This window comes from Thermobia domestica, chromosome 9 (genome assembly GCF_964235325.1).
Source record: "Thermobia domestica chromosome 9, izTheDome1.hap1.1, whole genome shotgun sequence".
Classification (NCBI taxonomy): domain Eukaryota; kingdom Metazoa; phylum Arthropoda; class Insecta; order Zygentoma; family Lepismatidae; genus Thermobia; species Thermobia domestica.
Genome location: NC_137462.1, coordinates 38,952,971 through 38,974,596, shown reverse-complemented (window position 1 = coordinate 38,974,596; position 21,626 = coordinate 38,952,971). Strand labels below are relative to the sequence as shown.

The window sequence follows — 21,626 nt, the reverse complement described above, 5'->3', positions numbered from 1 at the left end:
AACGCAATGATCACGCCTGCATAACAGCGTGTGTTTATGAAATTCCAGGTGACACGAGAATGAAATGCTAGGACGATTCACAGAGGATTAGTAGAGGCCTGTGGTGAAGCTGCTCTACCGTATCAGACAGTGGCGGGATGGGTTGCAGCATTTCAAACGAGACAACAATCAACAAACAAAATGCACGGTGGAGACAATATGCGAACTGCTACGGACGAAATTCATCTTGCAAAACTATGGACACTGCTGACGGTGTTCGGCGCTGGACTTGTAGTGAATTGGCGCAGGAACTGAACATTTCCGGATCAGTGTTCCGCATGCTAACACAAGATCCTGGCATGTGAAAATTGCACACAGATGGGTACCCCATGCTCTGACCGAAGTTCAAAAGTGGCATAGGTGGGAATATGCGCGCCTACACCTCCAACGTTGCAATGAGGAAGGTGATGACTTCTTGCACCGCATTATTGCAAGTGATGAAACGTGGGGAAGATCCTACGAGCCTGAACTGAAACATCAGTCGAGTGAATAGAACCACCCAGAATCTCCACGACCGAAAAAGCTTAGGCAAGAGCCGCAAACGTGAAGGTGATGATGATAATGTTATACGACCACGAAGGCATTATCCTGTCACATCAAGTTCCACCGGGCGTTACCGTCAATGCTGCACACTATGCTTCATACCTTAGTTACCATTTGCAACCAGCATTGCGGCGCAAACGTCCACACCTCCTGGAGTCTGGACCAATTCTCCTACATGACAATGAAAGATGCCATACAGCCAATCCAGTACAGACTCTGTTACGACGATAGGGTTGGGAGGTACTGGATCACCCGTCATATCCTCCGGATATGAGCCCCTGCGATTTTGATCTTTTTCCAAAAATGAAGGAACCTCTCAGAGGCAAACAGTAGCTCTATTGCTCTAAGTAATTATATATTTCAACAAGATATCTCCGGCTCACTATCACACATATGAGCTATCTCAATCGAAAGAGCATATAGAAATTTCTAAATTAAAGTCGTCCTACGGTAGGAAAACCGTGTTAGACGTGGAGTGGGTGGATGCGGGTGGTGGCACTGGAAAGGTCTGGATCCCCTGAGAACGGCGGTGATGTCAGAAATTGGGCCCAGGCTCTGAGGCTCCAGGAATTGGGTCCCGTAGTTTTTGGTTTGGGTTTCTTCTATTTGCCTATTAAACATGGAGTTCTTGGACGTGAGTGGTGGCGTTGAAAGATCCGGGTCCATTTTGCACATCGGTAATGTCAGAAATGGGACCCGGAATCCACAGTCCAGTGGGATTCTGATATTTTGGATTGGTCTCTTCTATTTACCTATTAAACATGGAGTTCTTGGACTGGTTCGTGGTGTTGGAAAGGTCCTGGTCTTCTGAGCACAGCGATAATGTCAGAAATCGGGCCCTGACCTCAAAGCTCCAGAAATGGGGTATAAAGTTTTGGGCTCGGGTCCTTTCCATTTCTTTTTTCTATATGGAATTATTGGATGCGAGTTATTGTAAACCTTCGGGTGCCCTGAGCACAGCGGTGATGTTAGTAATCGGACCTGGGCGCGAGGCCCCAGAAACGAGATCTCGAAGTTTTTTGGTTCGGATCTGTTCTATCCACCTGTTAAACATGGAGCTGTTGAACACGGATGGGGCATTAGAAAGGTACGCTTCCTTGAGTACAGCGGTGATATCTGATATCGGGTCTGTACCCTGATACCTCATAAATGGGGTTCGAAGTTTTTGGCTCGGGTCCCTTCTACTCGCCTGTTAAACATGGAGCTGTTGAACGCGGGTGGTGGTGTTGGGAAGATGATATCAGTAACCGGACCTGGGACCGGAGGCGCCAGAAGATTTTTGCTCGGTGCAGTGACAGCTAGCATTAATTATGGACAAACCAATAGGAAGTAGTAATGATGGTTCAGTAGTGTCGAAATGAGCGAGTGGACACAGTCACGGTGGCACTTGCTAAGTCAGATATCAATTCTAAAGTATTATTGTGCTCCGTATCAACCTCGTTACTTCGTTACATGTACTGAGGCTCCAGCACTGAAAAAAAAAAAAAAAAAAAAAAAAAACACTGTCTCTATTTTAGCAGAAGGGCTTCGATTTTTTTCTTTTCTGTTCCACAGCCACCTCGTTTGACTTGCGACGAGGTACTCAACTATGTTGAGCGACCATGAAAACAAAAAAATTAATGGCCTAGTTCGAGATCCTCAAAGGAACCAAACTTTGGCGAATCAAGGTGGCGAAAGATCTATGCATATAATGGTTATAATGGTTACACATGTTTTATCAACAGCGTCTAACTCCCTACTGTCGCAATCCGCGAAGTGATAGACATAATGTGTGTTTTAAAATCTCAATTGGGAGAACATATGAAAACAAGAAAGACAGAGAGAAAATCTGGCCAATCTTCGTTTCGCTGATGATCTCGTTCTTTTCGCAATCATCACAGAAATGGAAGATATAATAGGAGAGCAAGGAAACCAAGTTGAAAATGAATACGAAAATGACAAAAAGCGATCTTCAATTGATTCACAAGGTCTCGAAGATATAAGTTGAAAATATGGAAATAGAAGAGAATTCTATGTCCACAAAGACATCCATGAGTGGTGACATTAAAAAAGCATTAAGTTATGTAACTTTTCAGCACTGTATACAATTCGGGACATAATGTTTAACATGGGAATGTTCAAGACAAGTGCCCCTACTGGAAATCGAACCTGGGACCACGCGTCTTAGCCATTAGGTCTCGGAGAAACAGCTTCATATCAAAAACTAACATGCCAATAAATCTAAAGCGTTCAATTTTCGATAGGAGTATTCTTCCTGGTCTGACATAATCTGATAAGTATATTATATAAGGGGAAATTACATAGTGCACTGGGAAACTAAACAGTGTGGGAATTAAAGGGGTATGCTCGGGTTTCTCTTGACAACTCTTTCTGTAGTACAGATATACAAATTACCATTATATGCAGCATGTTGAAATCCGTATGGTATTGTTAACCCCCCTCCCCTGGCTAAAAAGAAAGAAAGAAGAAAAGAAGCTATGTAATGGTCTTTCCTTTGATCAACTTTACGGTCGCGAAGAAAAAGATGGTTTAAAAGGCTGGTGTAACAGCCTTACCGAGTTGTTGAAATTTGAAACCTAAGTCGGAGAAAAAAGGTTGGGTCTTTACACAGGTTGGGCAACGAAAGAAAATGTATCAAGTTATAGAAACTAGAGGAAAAGAAGAACTGTCTAATTTTAAGTTCTAAGGTAGCACTATTAATTAAGATTTCAAATACTAAAGAAACTAAAAAAGATACGAATGCCGAAAGTAGCCGTAAAAAGAAAAGGTGTGTTTTGTGGGTTATAGAAAACAGTCCCGATAAACTTCTAGAATGTTTCATGTAAATGTTGAATTGTAGGCAACACAAATATGGACACTCGAGAGAAAAAAAAATGGGAAACAAATGAAAGTTTAGAAATGTACCTGCGTAGAACGGAAAATTGATGAGAAAGTACACGCAAAAAAAGAAAAAAAGAAAAGAAAGAGAACACTAGAGATGAAGGAGAGTGACAAAGAATAGGAAGGAGAAAATGCGATTGCAATTGACGGACGATACTAGAGATTAACCCTTAAGTAAAAACTTACAAATCTGAGAAGAAATATGCGATAGAAGCCTTGCAGAACGAGATTAGCAGTAACTGCAGAATACTTTTGACAACGATGATAATGAGACGACCAAAAGTACACATTTAAGGGATTACTGCTGGAATAATTACTTCAGTTTCATCTAATAAATAATTCAAAAATATGTAATATCAACTACACTCTCATGTAATCTCTACGCGAAAGCTGTTACTTTTTCTTTTAACGTGCTATACGTCAAACGAATTATATCTAACCTCTATCATTGACTTACCAATTACAAATTCAATCTTATTTCTCCACCGTTCCTGTATTGGTGAACCTCTGATATCTTCCAGACTACAAATCATGCCATTGTAATTTTCCCGCTGATGTTGTACCCAACCTGCCAATTCTGGGCTTATCGCCAGCGTTCTCTTACACAATTTATCGAGAACAAACTTCATTGTTTCTTCCTTTTTCTTCAACTGAAATAGTTTAAGAGATTTCACATTAAAAAATAACAAAATTGTACATAAAGGAAAAAGTAAAATAATAATAATAATAATAATAATAATAATAATAATAATAATAATAATAATAATAATAATAATAATAATAATAATAATAAAGCAACTAAATAAATATTGCTTCTATTCCAAATTCATTTCAAGCTACAAATTGTTGGAATATGAAAGGTACAGAGGTACAAAGTGCTTACGAATGTAACACTGGCTGTTTCTAAGGTAAATGGGATTAGTATGTGCAAATAGACAGCAAATAAGATATAGTTTTGTGATAGTTTGAAGAAAGATGAATTATGATTTAAGATTACGAGAAAGATTAGGAAGATAGGAAGAAATATGATTAATATTAGGATTTATGATATGAATGTGAGTTTTTAGATGATTATACAGATAAGAGATTTATAATACATAGTAAAGGCACAGATTAAGAATAAAGAGATCACACAAGGTAATCTTATTATTGATTTTTGTAGGGTTACTGTACGAAGCAAGTTAAAGTCACAATTGGCGTTTATTTAAGATTTCAACGATTTTTTTTTTTTTTTTTTTTTTTTTTTTTTTTTTTTTTTACTTTACTTTACTTTACGGAAACAATCTTAATATGTAAGAAATATTCTCCTTACAGGCTTATATGCAATTCTCGAATATCACTTGTACTTCCGAGATTTCGAATCTCCCCTGGAGTCTTGGTCACGGAGGGAGGAAGACAGACAAACAAACAAACACACACGCACCAAAAAAAAAAAAAAAAAAAACACCAGGGTAGAGCAGTGCAAGAGGCACCTTGTCAAACCTAAAATCGCGCGTTAAATTACGAGAACACGGGTTGTAATATGGTGGAGTTAATTTGCATATTCTTTTATCCATTAGTGGAAAGTTGCCAACTCACGTTGGTGTTTCTATTGTAATATCGGTGCTGGGCAAATTTTGTAATTACTGCTTTCCATTCATCACTTAACCAACTGCATTCTATGAACAAACCGATTTTCACAAACGAGTCCCTTTACTTCATTTTTAGTTCTCAATAAAATTTTCCAATCTCATGTTTTGATAGACATGAACACCGGACTTTCCGATTCAGCATCCCTAAAGTATTTTTAACGCGAACCTTGAGGTTTCTTTTTAGTCTTTCCTACGTAACTCTCATGGCAACTGAATTTTACTTTACAGATACCTGATTTCTCATTGGAACCTGTGTAATAACTCTTAAATTGGGCGTAGCTTTAATTAAAGCTTTGAAGGTCTTCAAAGCTGTACGGAAACCGTGCTGTGCAAAAATCTTCTTCAATTCTGATATCAATCTGAGAAAAATAGGCAATCCAACCTATTTGGGGTCATTCATTTCGGCTTGAGCCTAAATTTCCTCTAGCCTGATTACATTTACTTACTAATAATGGAAGTGGATACCCATTCAAACTGCCAAGCTTCAATACATGATAATCTCAATGTATAAATCTGACTCCAAAGAAGTGAGTCGAATGGCACGTAAAAAAGAAACTCTTTTAAAGTTTGCTTTAATCTCTGCAAAAGGAGCGAATTTGTAATGAATATATTTAGTGCCAGCACTGGGTTTATGGTGGACACAGATACCAAACTTATTGTTGCTGTAGCACTATATATTAAGATTTCAATAAGTACGTTTGCCTTCATTTTTATTTTTTAACGTAAATCTTAAATTACTATGCATGCTATTCAATTTTTCCAATAAATAAATAAATAAATAAACACACACACACACTCTCTCTCTCTCTCTTTCCTCTACGTCGTCTACGGATCGTATCTAATACCGTTCTTACCCAAAATCTTTCCTAAAACAAAATCACAAAGTACAAGGTTGTTCGTATGTCAGATCGGAATCTAAGCCTGGGTACAAAAAAGTGGTGTGGTGGCTAATACCAGTGGAGTTATTGGCAAGTCACATATTTCAGATGATTGACCGATAAAGCTTTAAAAATTCCTGACCGTGGATTACCCATAATTTATGACTTGGCAAAAGTATTTCTATTTTTTCTGTTGTTGTCCTCCGTGACCAAGACTCGAAAGCACAGAAGTAGATGTGATATTCAGAAAACGCATAAACATGTAACTAGACTGACAGAACTCCTGTGCGTGTCATCAGAATGTCTAAAATGTAAATGTTGTATGTTACTTTATTTCGCAATAAAAATAACTTTAATTTACACAATAAATTTTCTGTTTCCGCTTTAAATTAATCAACCCTGCCTAAGGCCCGACGTTTTGAATCGGACGTTGAGCTAAGTACTTGTGAGATACAGTGTGCTTCTCATAACCACCGGTCTTCTTTCAGCACAGCACATGTCGGATGTTGCAACACTAACTGATGCCATAGGCAAGTGTATGCAACTATAACACCTTTTCATTTTACTAATTTTCTATTACACTTGATCCCCATAGCAGAACATGCCGCGATCTGCGATGTGATCGCAGAAAATTTGACACACCTGTGCAGAAATATTGCCAGAAGAAAAAATAGCCAACAGAAAAGTATAAAAACATGCCTGCTATGTGTAGATGTCTTAGATACACGGACGACTCGCATAAATATAGTTTGAACTATTTTTTTGTCGCGTAAAGCGTACTTTTAACAATCACAAGTGTTTCATCTGCAGAAAATTTTTGACGTACAAAAGCTCATTGCAGAAAGACAAAGAAAGTTCTGCCATCGGGCACTTGATCAAAAGTCCAACATGCAACTTACACTTGTTTTACTAACCTGTTCGTCATATGGAAGGTCCGCCAGTGGAGTAGATGCAATCTTCAATCTCTCCGCGCCAGATATCGCAGCCACTTCTAGCTTCAATTTTTTTCCTGGATCATTTGGTTCATCATCAAGCTTTCTCTTTTCACTTGCGTTAGCAGCTGTACCTGCCATCTAAAAACACAATAAATATATGAACTTCAATGTTGAATTATACTACTACATATAAAATAGTTCAATCCGAATGCTATCGAACTGAAAAGAGCTAAGGTACAGTCCGGTCCAAAAACTCTTATGTTTTCGGGAAAGCTTAATTCGTTCGTAATTTTAATGCGAGGTTCTTTACTCATATTATGTAATATACCTTTATTATGTTATTGCTTTACAATACAGTTTACATTATTTAATACACAAATGAATAGTGTTTCAATATTTTGTCATCCATTAGCTTTTCTTAAGAGCCTGAATTCTTTTTGGTATCGATGCAACAAGTTTCTCACATGTACCAGGCTCGATTTCATGGTACCAAACATGAACATTTTTTTCTATTAATTCTGTTCTGTTACTACAACATTTGCTCAATTTGGAAGACATAATAGCCCACAAATTTTCGAAGGGGTTCATATCAGATGAATTGGCCGGCCACCATAGTCTCTAAATACCTAATTCTGACTCACACTGTTGGACAATCTTCGATCGGTAGCACGATACATTATCATCTTGAAAAATGAATGGTCCAAGGTTTAAACCACTGAAATGGCCCTAGCTGTATTCAAAAGCTCCTTCTTTAGTATCTCACAGTATGCTAAACCATTGATTGGAACTGTGCAAACTTTAATCCTTCCGACATCTTTGGAACACACTGTTCCCCATACCATTACACTTTCACTGAACTTTTTTGTCTCCGTGATCCACTCTTGCTTTAACTCTTCTCCCGACTCCATCCACTATGATTATCGAAAACGTTGAATTCTTCCCATCTGAGAAAATTACCATTTTCCAATCATCAACTGTCCACTTTCCAAACATATCCACGAATCTTTCTGTCCTTGATGTATTTCTGTCAAACGAGGATTCCTTACAGGCGGTTCTTTTTAAATATTCATGCCCGAGAGACGTCTTAACATTGTTCGGTATGAAAGAAATACTCTCACCTAACTCCTCCTTTATCTTCGCAGCAACCTGCTTTGCACTTAATTTTCTCTCTTGCTTCGCAATTCGTTTGATTGACCTGCACAATCAAAGCTTTTTTTTTAACGTCCACACTGATGCTGTAAACTTAACATTTTAGTTTCAGTTTGACGTTTTATAACATTGCCCACTGTTTTGTGGTCAATGCCCAACCTTCTTGCGATTTCTCTATTCGATATTTCTTGCGACTTCAGTCTCAAAATCATACCTTGTTTTCTTGAAGATGGGTTCTTTTTCTTTCCCATGATGTAGAAACTGAAAATGTATGACCCTTCACTGAATGGAACAGATATTAACACAAACACAGCTTTGTATTCGCAGCAGGGTTGCCAAAACCATGGTTTTTATTTAAAAACCAAAAAACCAGGTTTTTTTGGTTTAAACCCGGTTTTTTTGGTTTAAATAATTTACTCCATGTATTTATATTAGATATGGACAGAAATTAGTTTGTTTCGCCTTGGTGTTATTATGCAACAACAACGTTATGCTGGAAGGCGTCACATAAGCTTAAAGAAGAATCCAAACCGTCTCTCGGCTTACATCCAAAAGAAATTGTCCATTTGGACACGAAACCGGGACTAATTGGTCGCAAATGCGATTGCCCACTCACCCACGAAGGACTCCTGATAAAAATACGTTGTACTGATCTTTACATAGGCCTACTTGTTAAAATAATGTCGAGAGTCATTTCAGAAGAACAAAAAGATAAACAGTTACACAAGTAAAAACATTATACAAAATTATATACAAATCGGGAAGTTCCCGCCTTAGCCATTGGGTAAATCCTGATTACTTTAAATGTATTTGTATGTAAAATTTTAAGGTCAACGTATCATAATCACTACGCTAAAACTGAGGTATTAAATTACAAACTTGGTATGTAGATATCATTCAATAAAATAAAAACCAAGTCAAATCCAAGCTGATGTTGGAAGCTACGAGGCAGTTGATAAATTTTGCCAATTTCTATCAATATATTTAAGCAACCTTGGTTTCTTTATAAAACAACAGGCATTCATTCAAGTAGAAATATATAATTTGGTTTCATTTCGTATGTTTAGGCTTAACATCCTTATGAAATACCAAAGTTATCACGGAGAAGACTTTCGCTTAGAGGGACGCCTCGAATCGCTACTTGGTTTACACTTGAAAGATGGGTTGTGGTTCGACCGAGAATTGAACACGGGACCCCTTGATTAAAAGGTGAAAAGTAGATAAACGTAATGCGGATGGCTTGATATGTGGAAACGTCACCATGAAGTTCACACGATTTAAAGCTTTTTTTTTTTTTTTTTTTTGTTTAAACCAGTTGGATTTTTTGAAAAAAACAGCTGGCCCTGATTCGCAGAACCTAGCCTTGCAATTCAGAATATAGCACCAGCAGTCTTCACTTTGCCAATATGCACTCGTTTCCGACCACTCTGCCTCCTAGAAAAAGGTGACTGAAAAATGGCGGTAATCGAAAAGTTGTGGCATCTAGGACAAGTATTTTGGAACTTCAAACATATTTCTGCTATCTAGTACCTAAAGAGTACACTAAATGGCATGCCTTTGATCTCAATACGCTTCAGTTTCCCAATTAACCTTTTAACTAGCAAGCATTGATAGCATTACCATTAAAATATTTAGTTCGCTGTTATGGTTGAACCATGTTTTCCTGATCATAATTTCGTAACTTTTAAATTATTTTTGTACTTTGGTTACAAAATACAGGGTGTTTATTTCAAAGCAACATTGCCATAAAATAGGTCTTATGTGCAGCTACTGAGCAGCATTGCCCTATTATGGTAAAATATCACAAGAATATTCTCAGTAATTACCAACAATTTCATTGAAATATTTTCCTACAGAGCAAGAAACCACAAATGAATGAAAAAAAAAGAAAACTTTCGCGGAACGTAGGAGATAAAGCTTCCACAATACTAAATTTGACTGTCCGCTGTTGACGAATATTAGAAATATCTGAACAAGTGACCCGCATATCATGTATATGAATATTGTATGAAAGCAATAATGTCAATTAAATGATCACTGAATAATTTGTGCGGATAACGCAATAGAATGCGATGTTGCTTGAGAGCAACAGCGCCAAATAAAGGGTTAATGAATATTTCTGAGCATCAAAAAAATTATAGATTGCGTATATTTCCCCCCTAAACAAATGCACGACAGAGAAAAGTAGTCGATTATACCAGATATCAGTAAAAACTCTTACAAACGATTTAAGAATAAATTACCGTTACTCAATTACCAAAACAGTCAGTGTACATACGCAAACCTCAACGAAAATCTAATAATAATAAAATACTTCTCAATCAAAATTCATAGTAGGGATATTTTTCTGGACCGAACTGTATATGATTTTATAACAATATGCAGTTATTTATTGAAAGCAAAACAAGACTACACATTTCTTAAATCATATATATGGTTATTCAAAAAGCGCGCCGGTTTTGTTACATCAAATTATGAACTTTATTTTTTTAAAAACACACTAACAAAATTCATAAATATGTTCATTACACTTACGATTTCAGGTATGGTGAATGACGTCGGGTATATGACCATCTCTACTGCGCAGGCATGCAATAACTCTGTACGTGAAATTCGCTATGACTGCCTGACTAATAGCCACACTGTCACGAACCACCGTAATGTTCTACTCAGAACGACCAGTGCGACGACACCCAGGACTTTTAATGTTCACTGTTGAACCTGTTTCAATGAACTTTTTCATAAGTCTGCGAACTGTTGATTCATTCGCTGCCTCATTTCGCCCTACAACCGCGCGAAGTCGACTGACAGTTGCTGCATAGTTTTCTCCGTTCTGATAAAATGCTTCCACAATTAGCACATGTTGCGCTATAGTAAACTGCTCCATGGCCAGACACAGACTGAAGAAATGCGAGAAATTCAGACTAAGGCGACAATCGGAATATTTGTGGGTAGAGCAACAATACAAAACAATGTCGGCAACCGAGAAACAACAATTTGCCGGACGATCCAAAACCGGTGCGCTTTTTGAATAATCCTATACTTCATATTCGATTCTAAAACAATATTGGATGCACAACCCACAATAGGAACATTCAGAGCGAAAATTGAACTCATACATAGACGAACAATGAACTCATACATTGACATACATAGACGAACAGTGAAAAGGGGGCCGCGGTGGCTCAGTGGTAGAGCGTTCACTTCTGGTGCTTAGGGTTCTGGGTTCGATCCCAGCCCCCGCCAAGTGTTCTTTGTGGTGGACAAACATCTGTGCGTGGGTTTCCTCGGGGTTCTCCCGTTTCCTTCCCCTTTCTTCATTCCACCATTTAATTCATTCCTCATCATCATCGTCTCCTTTAACCTAGAAGCATAATCGTGGGACGTAAGGCTCAAAGATTTCATTACGAACAGTGAAAAACTTTTGAAGTTTTCAGGTGAGCATCGTTTTCAAAAATTACACAATGATAGATAATTCACATTGCAGACTTCCAGGCCTTGTAGAGTACATTTAGAATATAAATAAATGTAAGGAAATCTATAATTTGTTTGCTACAAGTAAAACAAAAACTAAGCCATCCTGAAAAGCACAATATGGATACTGACGTTGAAAGGCGGAGTACTGACATCATGCAACATGCATCACATGTTCACATTTCCGAGTCATTTTTGTGTACTCGCACGTTTAATTCCAAAAAGACTTTGTGTAATGGGCATGAAGTCAAGAGTTGCAAAGGAGAAACCATTTTTGACAACTGCAATGATGAAGAAAAGATTGGCATGCGCTAAACAGTACGACAGAAGAGCAATGGAGAACGGTTATATTCTCCGACGAAAGTCGGTTTTCTCTAATGAGTGACAGACCGCAGCTTATCAGATGCGAACCTGATGCATGAAAGGATGGAACCTGGAGTGCCTTCAACGTACAGTGAAACAATGTCCTTCGATTATAGTGTAGTGAGCAATGACTTATGTGGTTATGTTTTATTGCGGGAACAGTGACCAATACGAAGTTATCCTCAGGCGCCCTCTGACGAACACGCCTTGCGATCCTTTTCACGATCGTCAGTGAATTTTCCAGCAGAACTTAGCACCATGCCACACATCCAAAAAGGTAAGTTTATATTATCTTTTTTGAGAAATGTCATTATATTTATTTTTAATATGTTTTTAAGGTCAGTATTGAGCTATATCGCCAAGCTTTTTTGTTTTGCAGATTCGTTCTGTCATATCTGAATTGAGTATAGAAGTATTGCCATGGCCAAGTAATTTACCAAACCTTAATCCGATTGAAAATTTGTGGTACCTTATGGAGAAAAGGATTCAAAAGAAAAGACCTGGTACCAAACGCGAATTTAAGGGAGTGATTATGAACGTATGGAATCATGAAATCGACAATAATATTGTGAGAGATCTGATACACTTAATGTCAAAAAGACTGAAGGCGGTCATTAAAGCAAATGGTAATACAACAAAGTACTATGCGTTAGTACTGAAACAAATATGTATCAAACTTATCATTTATATACGAGAAATTGAGTAGAAAAAAAAAAAAAGCTGTAACAAATATTTGAACAACTATCTATCCTGCAAATATGTAACATGACAAATCGAATTTCATTGTGTAGCACGCAATGTAAGAATATTGTTATCAAATTCCACTTGAATAAAATACCAGAATTCCATTTCATTACACATTTCATACTTATTAGGTTTTTGTATCACTTGTCGAGTATAGTTTTTCAACGAAACATACACCAAATAATGATTTACATCTTTCAAAAAAAAAAAAAAAAAAAGTAATACACTTGAAAATTTCAATTTTTTCCTAGGCCTGCAATACATGAGGACAGTAGTGTATACATATTTCTTTTTGTTATTCCTTATAATTTTGTTACATTGTTACAGTGTACGTAATATCGACATAGATCTGTATCTGAAACATTTATAAGTAAATACATAAATAAATAAAATACTATGTGTTGCCATCCTCGTCTATTCTCATCTAACATAAATAAAATAAAGTTTGTGTGTCTGTGTGCGGCCTGGAGACCAGACGAGTGAACCGAGTTACCAAATTTTGGTCACGGGTACCTTTGTCCAAGCCCCAGACAAAGACGAATCCTTTTTTTATTTTTATTTTTTCAAAATTCGAACCAGGGGGTCTCAGGGGGGGACTTTTACCGGGACATGTACAAGTAATGGGAAATGATCGATATTAGTGTCAAATTCATAGTTTTCGCGGTCGCTGAGATCAATGGTGAAACTCCGATCGCATTAACTTCCAAATTGACCCCATTCGGCTGCAGGCCGGGGGTCACCCGAACGGGGGGGGGGGATACCGAGACATGTAAAAATAATCCAAATGACCGATATTAGTATCAAATCCATAGTGTTTGCGGTCGCTGAGATGAATGGTGATACTCCCGCAGGCGTTGACTTCCAAATACAGCCCCCATAGGCTGGGGCCAGTTTTTTTTTTTTTTTTTTTTTTAATTCGAACCAGGTGGTCTGAGGGGGTGTTTATCGAGATATGTGAAAAATAGTAGAAAATGACCGATTATTTTTCTTTCGTTGTTCAGTTTGTTTGCATAGATATTTTATCTGACGCATGCGAAGAATGCGTATTGCAGCTAGTATAGATATATTAACTACTTTTTCTCTATTTTGTTTTACATTATCACACGGTGTTTGTTGTATTATATACTTTTATTATTTCATGTTCATGAAAAACTGAAAATAAATAATTTTTATCTCCAGCGCTCTCGAAAGTACGATACACATACTTCTAAACTGCGATGAAAAAATTCGATTTTTTTTTCTTTTTTTAATAGCAAATTGGTACAAAAAGTTTTTAATGCTGATGACACTATTAGTCGTAACTTCTAATGAGAAAAGAAAATTACTTACCACTACTGTTAAAAATTTTCCGTAAGACATTTCTTGGCCATGTAACGTTTTCACGGCATGTTCAGCTTCTGTCAGAGACATAAACGTCACTGGAATACAAGTCCCATTAACTCCCTTAGTTGCTGCCTGAATACGATGATACGGGTGCTGAAGCTTTTGAGTCAGAAACGTCTTCAGAAACTGAACATAAAGAAACACAAAAGGCGGATAAAACTTCACTTTCAGTAATACATAATGATACAGACACACAAAACATATCATGCAAAAAAAATTATTACGAGAGTAAATTTTACAATAAAACTTAGCAGCCAATATCGGTTCGAAATCATAGCCTGTTCCTTTACAGTTCTATTCTCTTGGACCTCCACAGTAGAACATAATACTGGTACAAAAATAATGCCATTAACAAAAGAAAAAAATCTATAGTAACATGTTACTACGATGTCTGGACAGGGTAAAAGGGAAGTTTGAAATTAAATATACAATTTAAAAATACAACAACTTAACAAGAAATATACAATTTCAGTAGACTCACGTATTCGTCTCGTTACTATCTGGTCTAGTTTTCTTTTATCGTAATTAAATAAGGCAACGCATTGTTGGCAACACTGCCACGGCATTGGAAAAGAGCGTCTGCTACGATCCTCCTACGTGTCATATGCAAAATACAAGTTGTGACTTGAAAAGAGCATCGTTCTGCTCCTTGTCCATTGTTTCGTCAGTGTGTAACGGACCTCAATACAGTACGCTTGCCGCTGTTCCTGATTATAACTGTACGTACAGTACTGTACTGAAAATTTGAAAATGGGTGATAAACGAAAAAAAGTTGTAGTGACTATGGAGGAGAAATTATGCAAAGAAATGAGTTCATAAAACTCTGGCCTATCCGTTTTTTTTTTTTTTTTTTTTTTTTTTTTTTTTTTTTTTTTTTTTTTTTTTTTTTTTAATCTAACCTGCCCTTCCGCCACATTAGGGCAGATACTCGGTAGTCCACTGAAAATATATACGTGATTTGAAGTTAAAAGTGAGATATCCAGACATCCAGATTTTACCGGAACAATCCTTTTCTCCAACCTTCCTCTTGGTCATTTTAAAGCTATATCGAGGGTCAATTGTTCTGATATTCACGATCATATATTTTTCTTGTGTATTTTACTTTTTTGGCTTTTATCCTCTGGTTTGGCATATCTTCAACAATCCAACTGACACTTGTAGTAAGCTTTTTTTCTTGTTGCCTCTTTTCTCTCCTTAAGCAGTGTCGCTATTATAAAAAAAAGCAGCAGCGTCACGTGAACACCAGCGAAGAAGTTTTGTTTGTATATCGTCATATTATCTCAATGCTACTGAAACCGGAGATGGTAGCAGATTTCTACAGCCTTCAGTTTTACTAGAGAGATTAAGAGTGAAGATAGAATATAATCTTGGGACGTTTAATTGATTGCACAAAACTATTTATTACTGTTTTAATTATATAGTGACCAACATTAAAACCGGAAATGGTTGATTTCTCCCACTTTTGGTTTGAATACAAGGTTAAGCGAGAAAATGGTGCCTATTCTTAGAACGCTAAATCGATTCAAAAATGATCGCTTCTAGGAATGTTCTATCATTTCTAATCTATGTAGATCAATATTAAAACCGGAAATTGTAGTGGATTTCTATTACTTCCGGTTTTAGTAGAGAGTTAAGGATGGAGTCGAAATGTATTCTTGAAACGTATAATCGATTGCAGAAATCTGCTTCTTGCTATCTCTTACTGTATTTGCACAATAGGAATCAACGTAAAAACCGGAAGTGGTGAATCTATGTGGAAATTATACGTGATCATACATACAATTGAAGAGTATGGAGGAAAATAATGGTAACGCTCATTTTAAAACCGAGTGAGTTGGTTACAGTGTACTGCCACTGCTCTTACTTCAGCTTGACTAGACTTCAACTTTCAATTCTGAAAATAGTCTGGATCGCCACCACATATATAAATTTCTTATCAAATCAAAATAGGTGACTATTTATATGTATGTGTGTATGTGAATGAGCAAGCGAGCGAAAGTGGGAGAGTGCGTGAGTGAGTGTGAGACAGGGAGAGAGAGAGAGAGAGAAAATGAAATGAAATCTTTAAGTTTTACGTCCCACGCCTTGATGATGATGAGAAATGAATGAAACGGTGGAATGAAGAAAGTGGGAGGAAAAAAGAGAACCTCAAGAAAACCCACGCACATGGTGTTTGTCCACCACAAAGCTCACTTGGCGCGAGGTGGGATCAAACCAAGAACCCCATGCACCAGAGGTGAACGCTCTAAAACTGAGCCACCGCGGCCCCGAGAGAAAAGTGGGTGAGTGTGATAGGTAGATAGATAGATGTAAATGGATCGAATTGAGAAACTCATTTTAAAGTCGATTAAAAAGACGTATGTATTTGAGCTCAGATCACAGACGCCACACTCTTATTCAATGTGGCTCAACTAATTTCAGTTAAGGAAATACTCACAAATCATGGCAAAACACACAATGATGTATTTTAATGCATTTGTAACGTATTATTCTATATTGTGTTGCATGGTCCCTAAAACCCAAATAACATTTTCAGTTCAAAGTTACCTTCATTATCGAGAACGACTGTGTGTTTTCCTGACATTAAAGAACTTTTCAATAACTTCCACGATTTTTCCTGACAAAAATAAAATTCTCTGACATTTCCGGTTTGTGGGAATCCTGCAAGTATACGGCTACTTCTGCCCCACTCTGTGTAATTAACATTCAACAAAATCACACAACTAAACCGTATTTCTTAATTATAATTACTTATGGAGTGTATGGAATACATTATAATCTAACGAATTACTCCCTACTTGATATTCCAATAACAACTGTTAATCGAATATTTCGAATGTTACACAAGGAAACCTGTAAGTCATATTTCAATTCCTCGTGTGTTTCTAATCCTTATTTTTCTGTTGCGTTTATTCGTACAGATAAAATCCGTTGGTTTCTATACCCAAACGTTCCCTCACAACGCCAGTAGACATTTCTTGATTCGAAAAACGGCTTTTGTATAGTACGAGACTTTTCAATCATCCTTGGAGACAGCTAAACAAAACTGATATTATATCTGAGAAAGATGATTTACATTTTTTTCGCGAAATAACTGTAAATTGTGAAATATCTATATATTTAATATTTTTCTTCTTAATTCAATGATATATAGCTGCCAAAACGTCTTGAGTCGCGGAAAAAAATGCGAACTAAGGCTCACACCCACGCGTTGAGCCAATAAGGTTGTGGCTTTCTGTTGCTAAGCGAGAAAGCCTTGTAGCTGTCAACGCCAAAGGGAGTGGAATTCCTTCGCCCGATAGCAGCGCTTGGCTAGGTGTCAAGTCAATGTGGTATATCTATACAAGCCTCTAAATGTGAATATAGGGAGTTCTAGGTTTCCTTTTGCCTTTTGGACGTAGCATCGTGTCACTTAATTTCGCCTCTATCTATTAAGTAAACTATTTTTAAGTACGTGCGCAAAATTACTTCATTATAGTATGTTTCATCTTTGACAATGCATCACTATCAGTACTGTAGTTCAGACAACTATAGTTCAAATCCAAGTGGAACTGTTTTCTCTTTAACTGAAGAAAAGCAGGGTGAGCCGAAACAATAAATATGTCTGACTTATACGTAGTAAATGAATACTTACTTTATCTTGGGCTCTACCAACTCCATAAATTTCTATACAATGGGACCAGGCCCCTCTTTTCTTAGGATGACCCATTGTAATGTATCTTTTTCTTTGTATCTCTGAGTTACGGTGTCTCAAGGGTTGAATTCAGAACTGTAATAAAAATAGAAAATCCACTGAGTAATATAATTAACGTTATTATTAATACTACAATACAAACAGTCAGAAGCATAGAGTTTACCTCTTGAAGTGGTAATAAAGACAGAAAACTTTTATTCAATAAATGTGCACGTTCTATGATCACATAGTATAGTGCATTTACACACCACTCACTTCGTGTCTTCCTTACGGAGTATTACGCGGTAAAGACGAAACTTTTCATTTCATATTTCAACCTTATTATACAAGTAAGAGGCAAGACCCTGATATATTTTCATTACTTGTACAATGCTATTATGAAATCAAGTAACATATTTCTTCCTTAATTTTACAAATTTACGTCCGACAATATGGGAAAGCAAACAAAATTTTGCCCTGTTTCACCACACTTAGTTCAGATACAATTCCCCTTCCATTAGTTTCTGCTCTACATTTCTGTTTTCCCTTTATTAGTGCAGTATTCACGTCCTAGGTTAGTTATAAGACAATTGGTTTTGGAACACTGCCATGTTATGCTCTATTGCCTGCTCAGCTAATAGCGCATCAATACGTAAACTCATATCGTCCAAAATTTAACTTCTTTTTTTCTTCTTAATTAATCACTCTACATTGATGACCTTTCTATGTTACTTTCGTGCTGAAATTTCGTTTAATTCTGTTCATTTCTCCGTAAATTTTGTATTTTGGGACTGCCATCTTAGTAATTAACCCCGTATTTCAACTTTTTTTAAACATATAATCCACAATTTAACTTCATTTACTTCCTAATTAATCAACCTACATGCTGACCTTTATTACACTTTTCTTGTTACTCTCGTGCTGACATTTCGTCTGATTCTGTTCATTTTGTATTTCGGGGCTGCTATCTGCAGCAGTTAACCAGTTTTGCGCAGTAATACCATATAGATGAATAAGAACCTAGTGAAAGTCAGGCAAAGCATGAAAATACGAAAATATTTCCGATTAATAGTTAAAAGTGAAGGGCGGGAATGAAAGAGATGCAATTCTGTTGAAATATATTAAAATAAGAACAAATAAATGGTACTATTACGTTGAGAACAAATTCATATGATTATAATTCGAAGCCGCATAGACAACGCACATACGCGCCTGCTCCCGGTGGATACACCTTTCTGTGGGCCTCTTCTGCTGTGCTAGTGTCCTTACTCAGTTAGATGGCATCCTCGCAATGCCCCCGTTAGTTTGAATTGTACACACTATCCTCGCTCATTTTCCCTCCGTTGCTAATGCGTCTACTCCCTAAAGAAGCACCTCCGCAGCTTCTCCTGCTCTAGATGATTCTCTTTGAAACGCTACCTAGCACAAGTTCGTTTGTATCTTCTACAGTCGGTTATATGACATACGTCCGGACGCGTGTTTATATCCACAATCAGAAGTCCTTGTAAACTGAATCGGGTTCACTCGGGCAGATGGTCCTACCAAACAAAACAAACAAACAAAAATATAGGAAATAGCATGAATATACAACGATGCCAAGTGAAACGAGAGCATGAATATAAGTAATTATTGTCAGTGCACTGGATATTGAAATGAATTTACGTGCCCGCTCCCTACAGACCCGCCCAGCTGCGCTCCTGCTCTGGCTCAGTTAGATACCATTCGTGCATTTAATGGACACTTAGCAAAATTTCGTGTCTTGTGCACTGTAATTTTTATGCCATAGTATATTTATATTGAGCCCTCCTAAAGTCAATCTGCAAGTAGTAATGTGCGTGCTCTGCTCCTTAATTAGTGCATGGTCTGCTAAAAGAAATACAAATCTCTAACCTGGAATAAAAATGTATGGAATGTCAAAATTTCGTAGAACCATCTGCTGAAGTAGTGCGAGTGATTCTGCATGCATGGAAGGAATTTTATCCTACAAAGCGACTACTAGGCACAAGTGAAAGTTGCGATTAAATACCTGCATTATAACAACACAACACCCAATACAATAGCACGTATTTTATTTATTTATTCTTTTTTTCATTGGCCCAACAAGCTAATGCTCACACTAGGGGGAAGTACAAACAATTAAGGACATATTTGAATAAAACATGACAAATTATTTGTAGAGCACATCAGTTTGCACGCACATTATTAATCTGTATGCAATTTATAGGCGTGCGCTTCAGTAGTGGGTGTGCAAAACGTCTCTGAAAATCAATTACAGCAGAAAAAAATTGAATAGGTTATTTTAGTTTGATAAACTATTGTAAACCTGCGCCGAATTTGAGCACTACATTGGAAACGCCGGTTTGAATCAACATGCAGTTCCTTCTTTATACCAGTAATAAATGCAATTCAGACAAAATAGATACCAACTCTGTGTTATCCACCATATATTTATAAGTATATTAATTTATTAAACCTGTAAAACATACAATTACACACATATAATACAACAAAATTCATATCGGCTTACATTCTTCTTTTTCTTCTTCTTCTTTTGAGGGGGAACTCATGTTCCCTCCCCTTTCTTGTTCCGGGAATTCCCTTGAACAAACCATTGGTAGTACCACAGCCTTCTATATATGTACCATACAGATGGCTATGGTAGTACACATGCTTGCTAGAACAAGTTAGATTAGGGGCAGTCGTAAATGTATTTTCGTTGCTCGTCTAGTTGTGGTAGGAAGGTAAAAACGGCCGCCTTATGCAGAGTCGTTTTGACGTGTGATTAGCCGCATACTAAAAGCCAGACTACTGCAGGAAACATATGTTAGTCGAACTCTTTAGTATGGCACTAATCACGCATCAAAACGACTCTGCATAAGGTCCCGGGTAGTTTAAGTTTCGGAGGCTGTAGAAAAGCCCCCCGTTTACTTTACCATCTTAATATCTTATAAAAACATTGTGAACATATTAATTACGGTCGCAGCTTTGGCCATACCACTCTCAGATGGTTATATTCAGCAGGGTTGATATATTTAAAACAAAATGTTTAAAACAAGTGTTTAAAACATGTTTAAAACGAGGGCTGTTGTTTTATTGTTTGTTTTAAACAAATTGCTTTAAACGTGTTTTTTTATGCTGGTTGGACATGTTTAATAAACTAAAATATCAGATTGAAGAAACTAATTTAATTTTCTAACAAACAACCCATCCTCCGCAGGATTCGTGCATGAAGTAAATTACAAGCAGAGCTACATTCTTATTATAACAGCAATTACTGAACGAAATTCTGCACATCAGTGTGCGTATAACTAAACCAACAGAAATTCAAGTGAAGTATTTGAACATTTCTTAATTTCCAAGAATAACGGAGGTTAAACACACTATACACTATTCTCAGATCCAAATTCACAAATTCAAAACTTGGGTATTTTTTGATCACTATCATTTCCATAATGATGAACTGTTCTCACATCATAAGCTAGAACAAATGCTTTCACAAATACAACTCATAGAAAAGAGCAGTGACTAGCCTACAAGGAGCAAATGACATATTTTAACTAAACAGTTTTCAAGATACATCTCTATCTGCAACATGGATAGCTAATAATGATTAGTGTCTACGACATAACAACACAATTAACTCTAGACACCCGTCAGGGATTTTAACAAAATGATAGACTCTCACGTTCGGGTCTCTGGTGACCCCCCTAATTATCACAGAGTCATAAGTTATACACCATTGGAAAGCTTATAGACCACAAATTCCAATAAGGTAACATTCGTGAAATTCCCGCAGTATTCGTAGAAAAAGAACATACATGAAAAATATGAAAATATTGACTTTGCGGGGTCCTGGCAACCCTTGCAGTCACCCTACGCCGACAAAATGATGCTAATGTGTAGGCCACATACTTGTGACAATAATATAAGAAAT

The 21,626-nt window shown here is 37.0% G+C and overlaps 1 protein-coding gene across 4 annotated transcripts in view; it reads right to left on the bottom strand.

The window, feature by feature from the left end:
• Positions 1 to 20,352, bottom strand: part of LOC145694586 (uncharacterized) — a 52,440-nt gene extending 32,088 nt beyond the window's left edge. The window contains exons 1-5 of one of the 4 annotated variants that reach the window (XM_081770944.1): positions 20,220 to 20,352; positions 17,654 to 17,788; positions 13,966 to 14,145; positions 6,886 to 7,044; positions 3,920 to 4,112 (exon numbers count right to left, since the gene is read on the bottom strand). In XM_081770944.1, the coding sequence (XP_081627070.1) occupies positions 3,920 to 4,112; positions 6,886 to 7,044; positions 13,966 to 14,145; positions 17,654 to 17,728 (607 nt within the window). In that variant the 5' untranslated portion in view covers positions 17,729 to 17,788; positions 20,220 to 20,352. Of the gene's footprint in view, positions 1 to 3,919; positions 4,113 to 6,885; positions 7,045 to 13,965; positions 14,146 to 17,653; positions 17,789 to 20,178 lie in introns of those variants that run through there. The other 3 variants (XM_081770945.1, XM_081770943.1, XM_081770946.1) reach the window with 3 other exon arrangements.
• Positions 20,353 to 21,626: the final 1,274 nt, after the last annotated feature.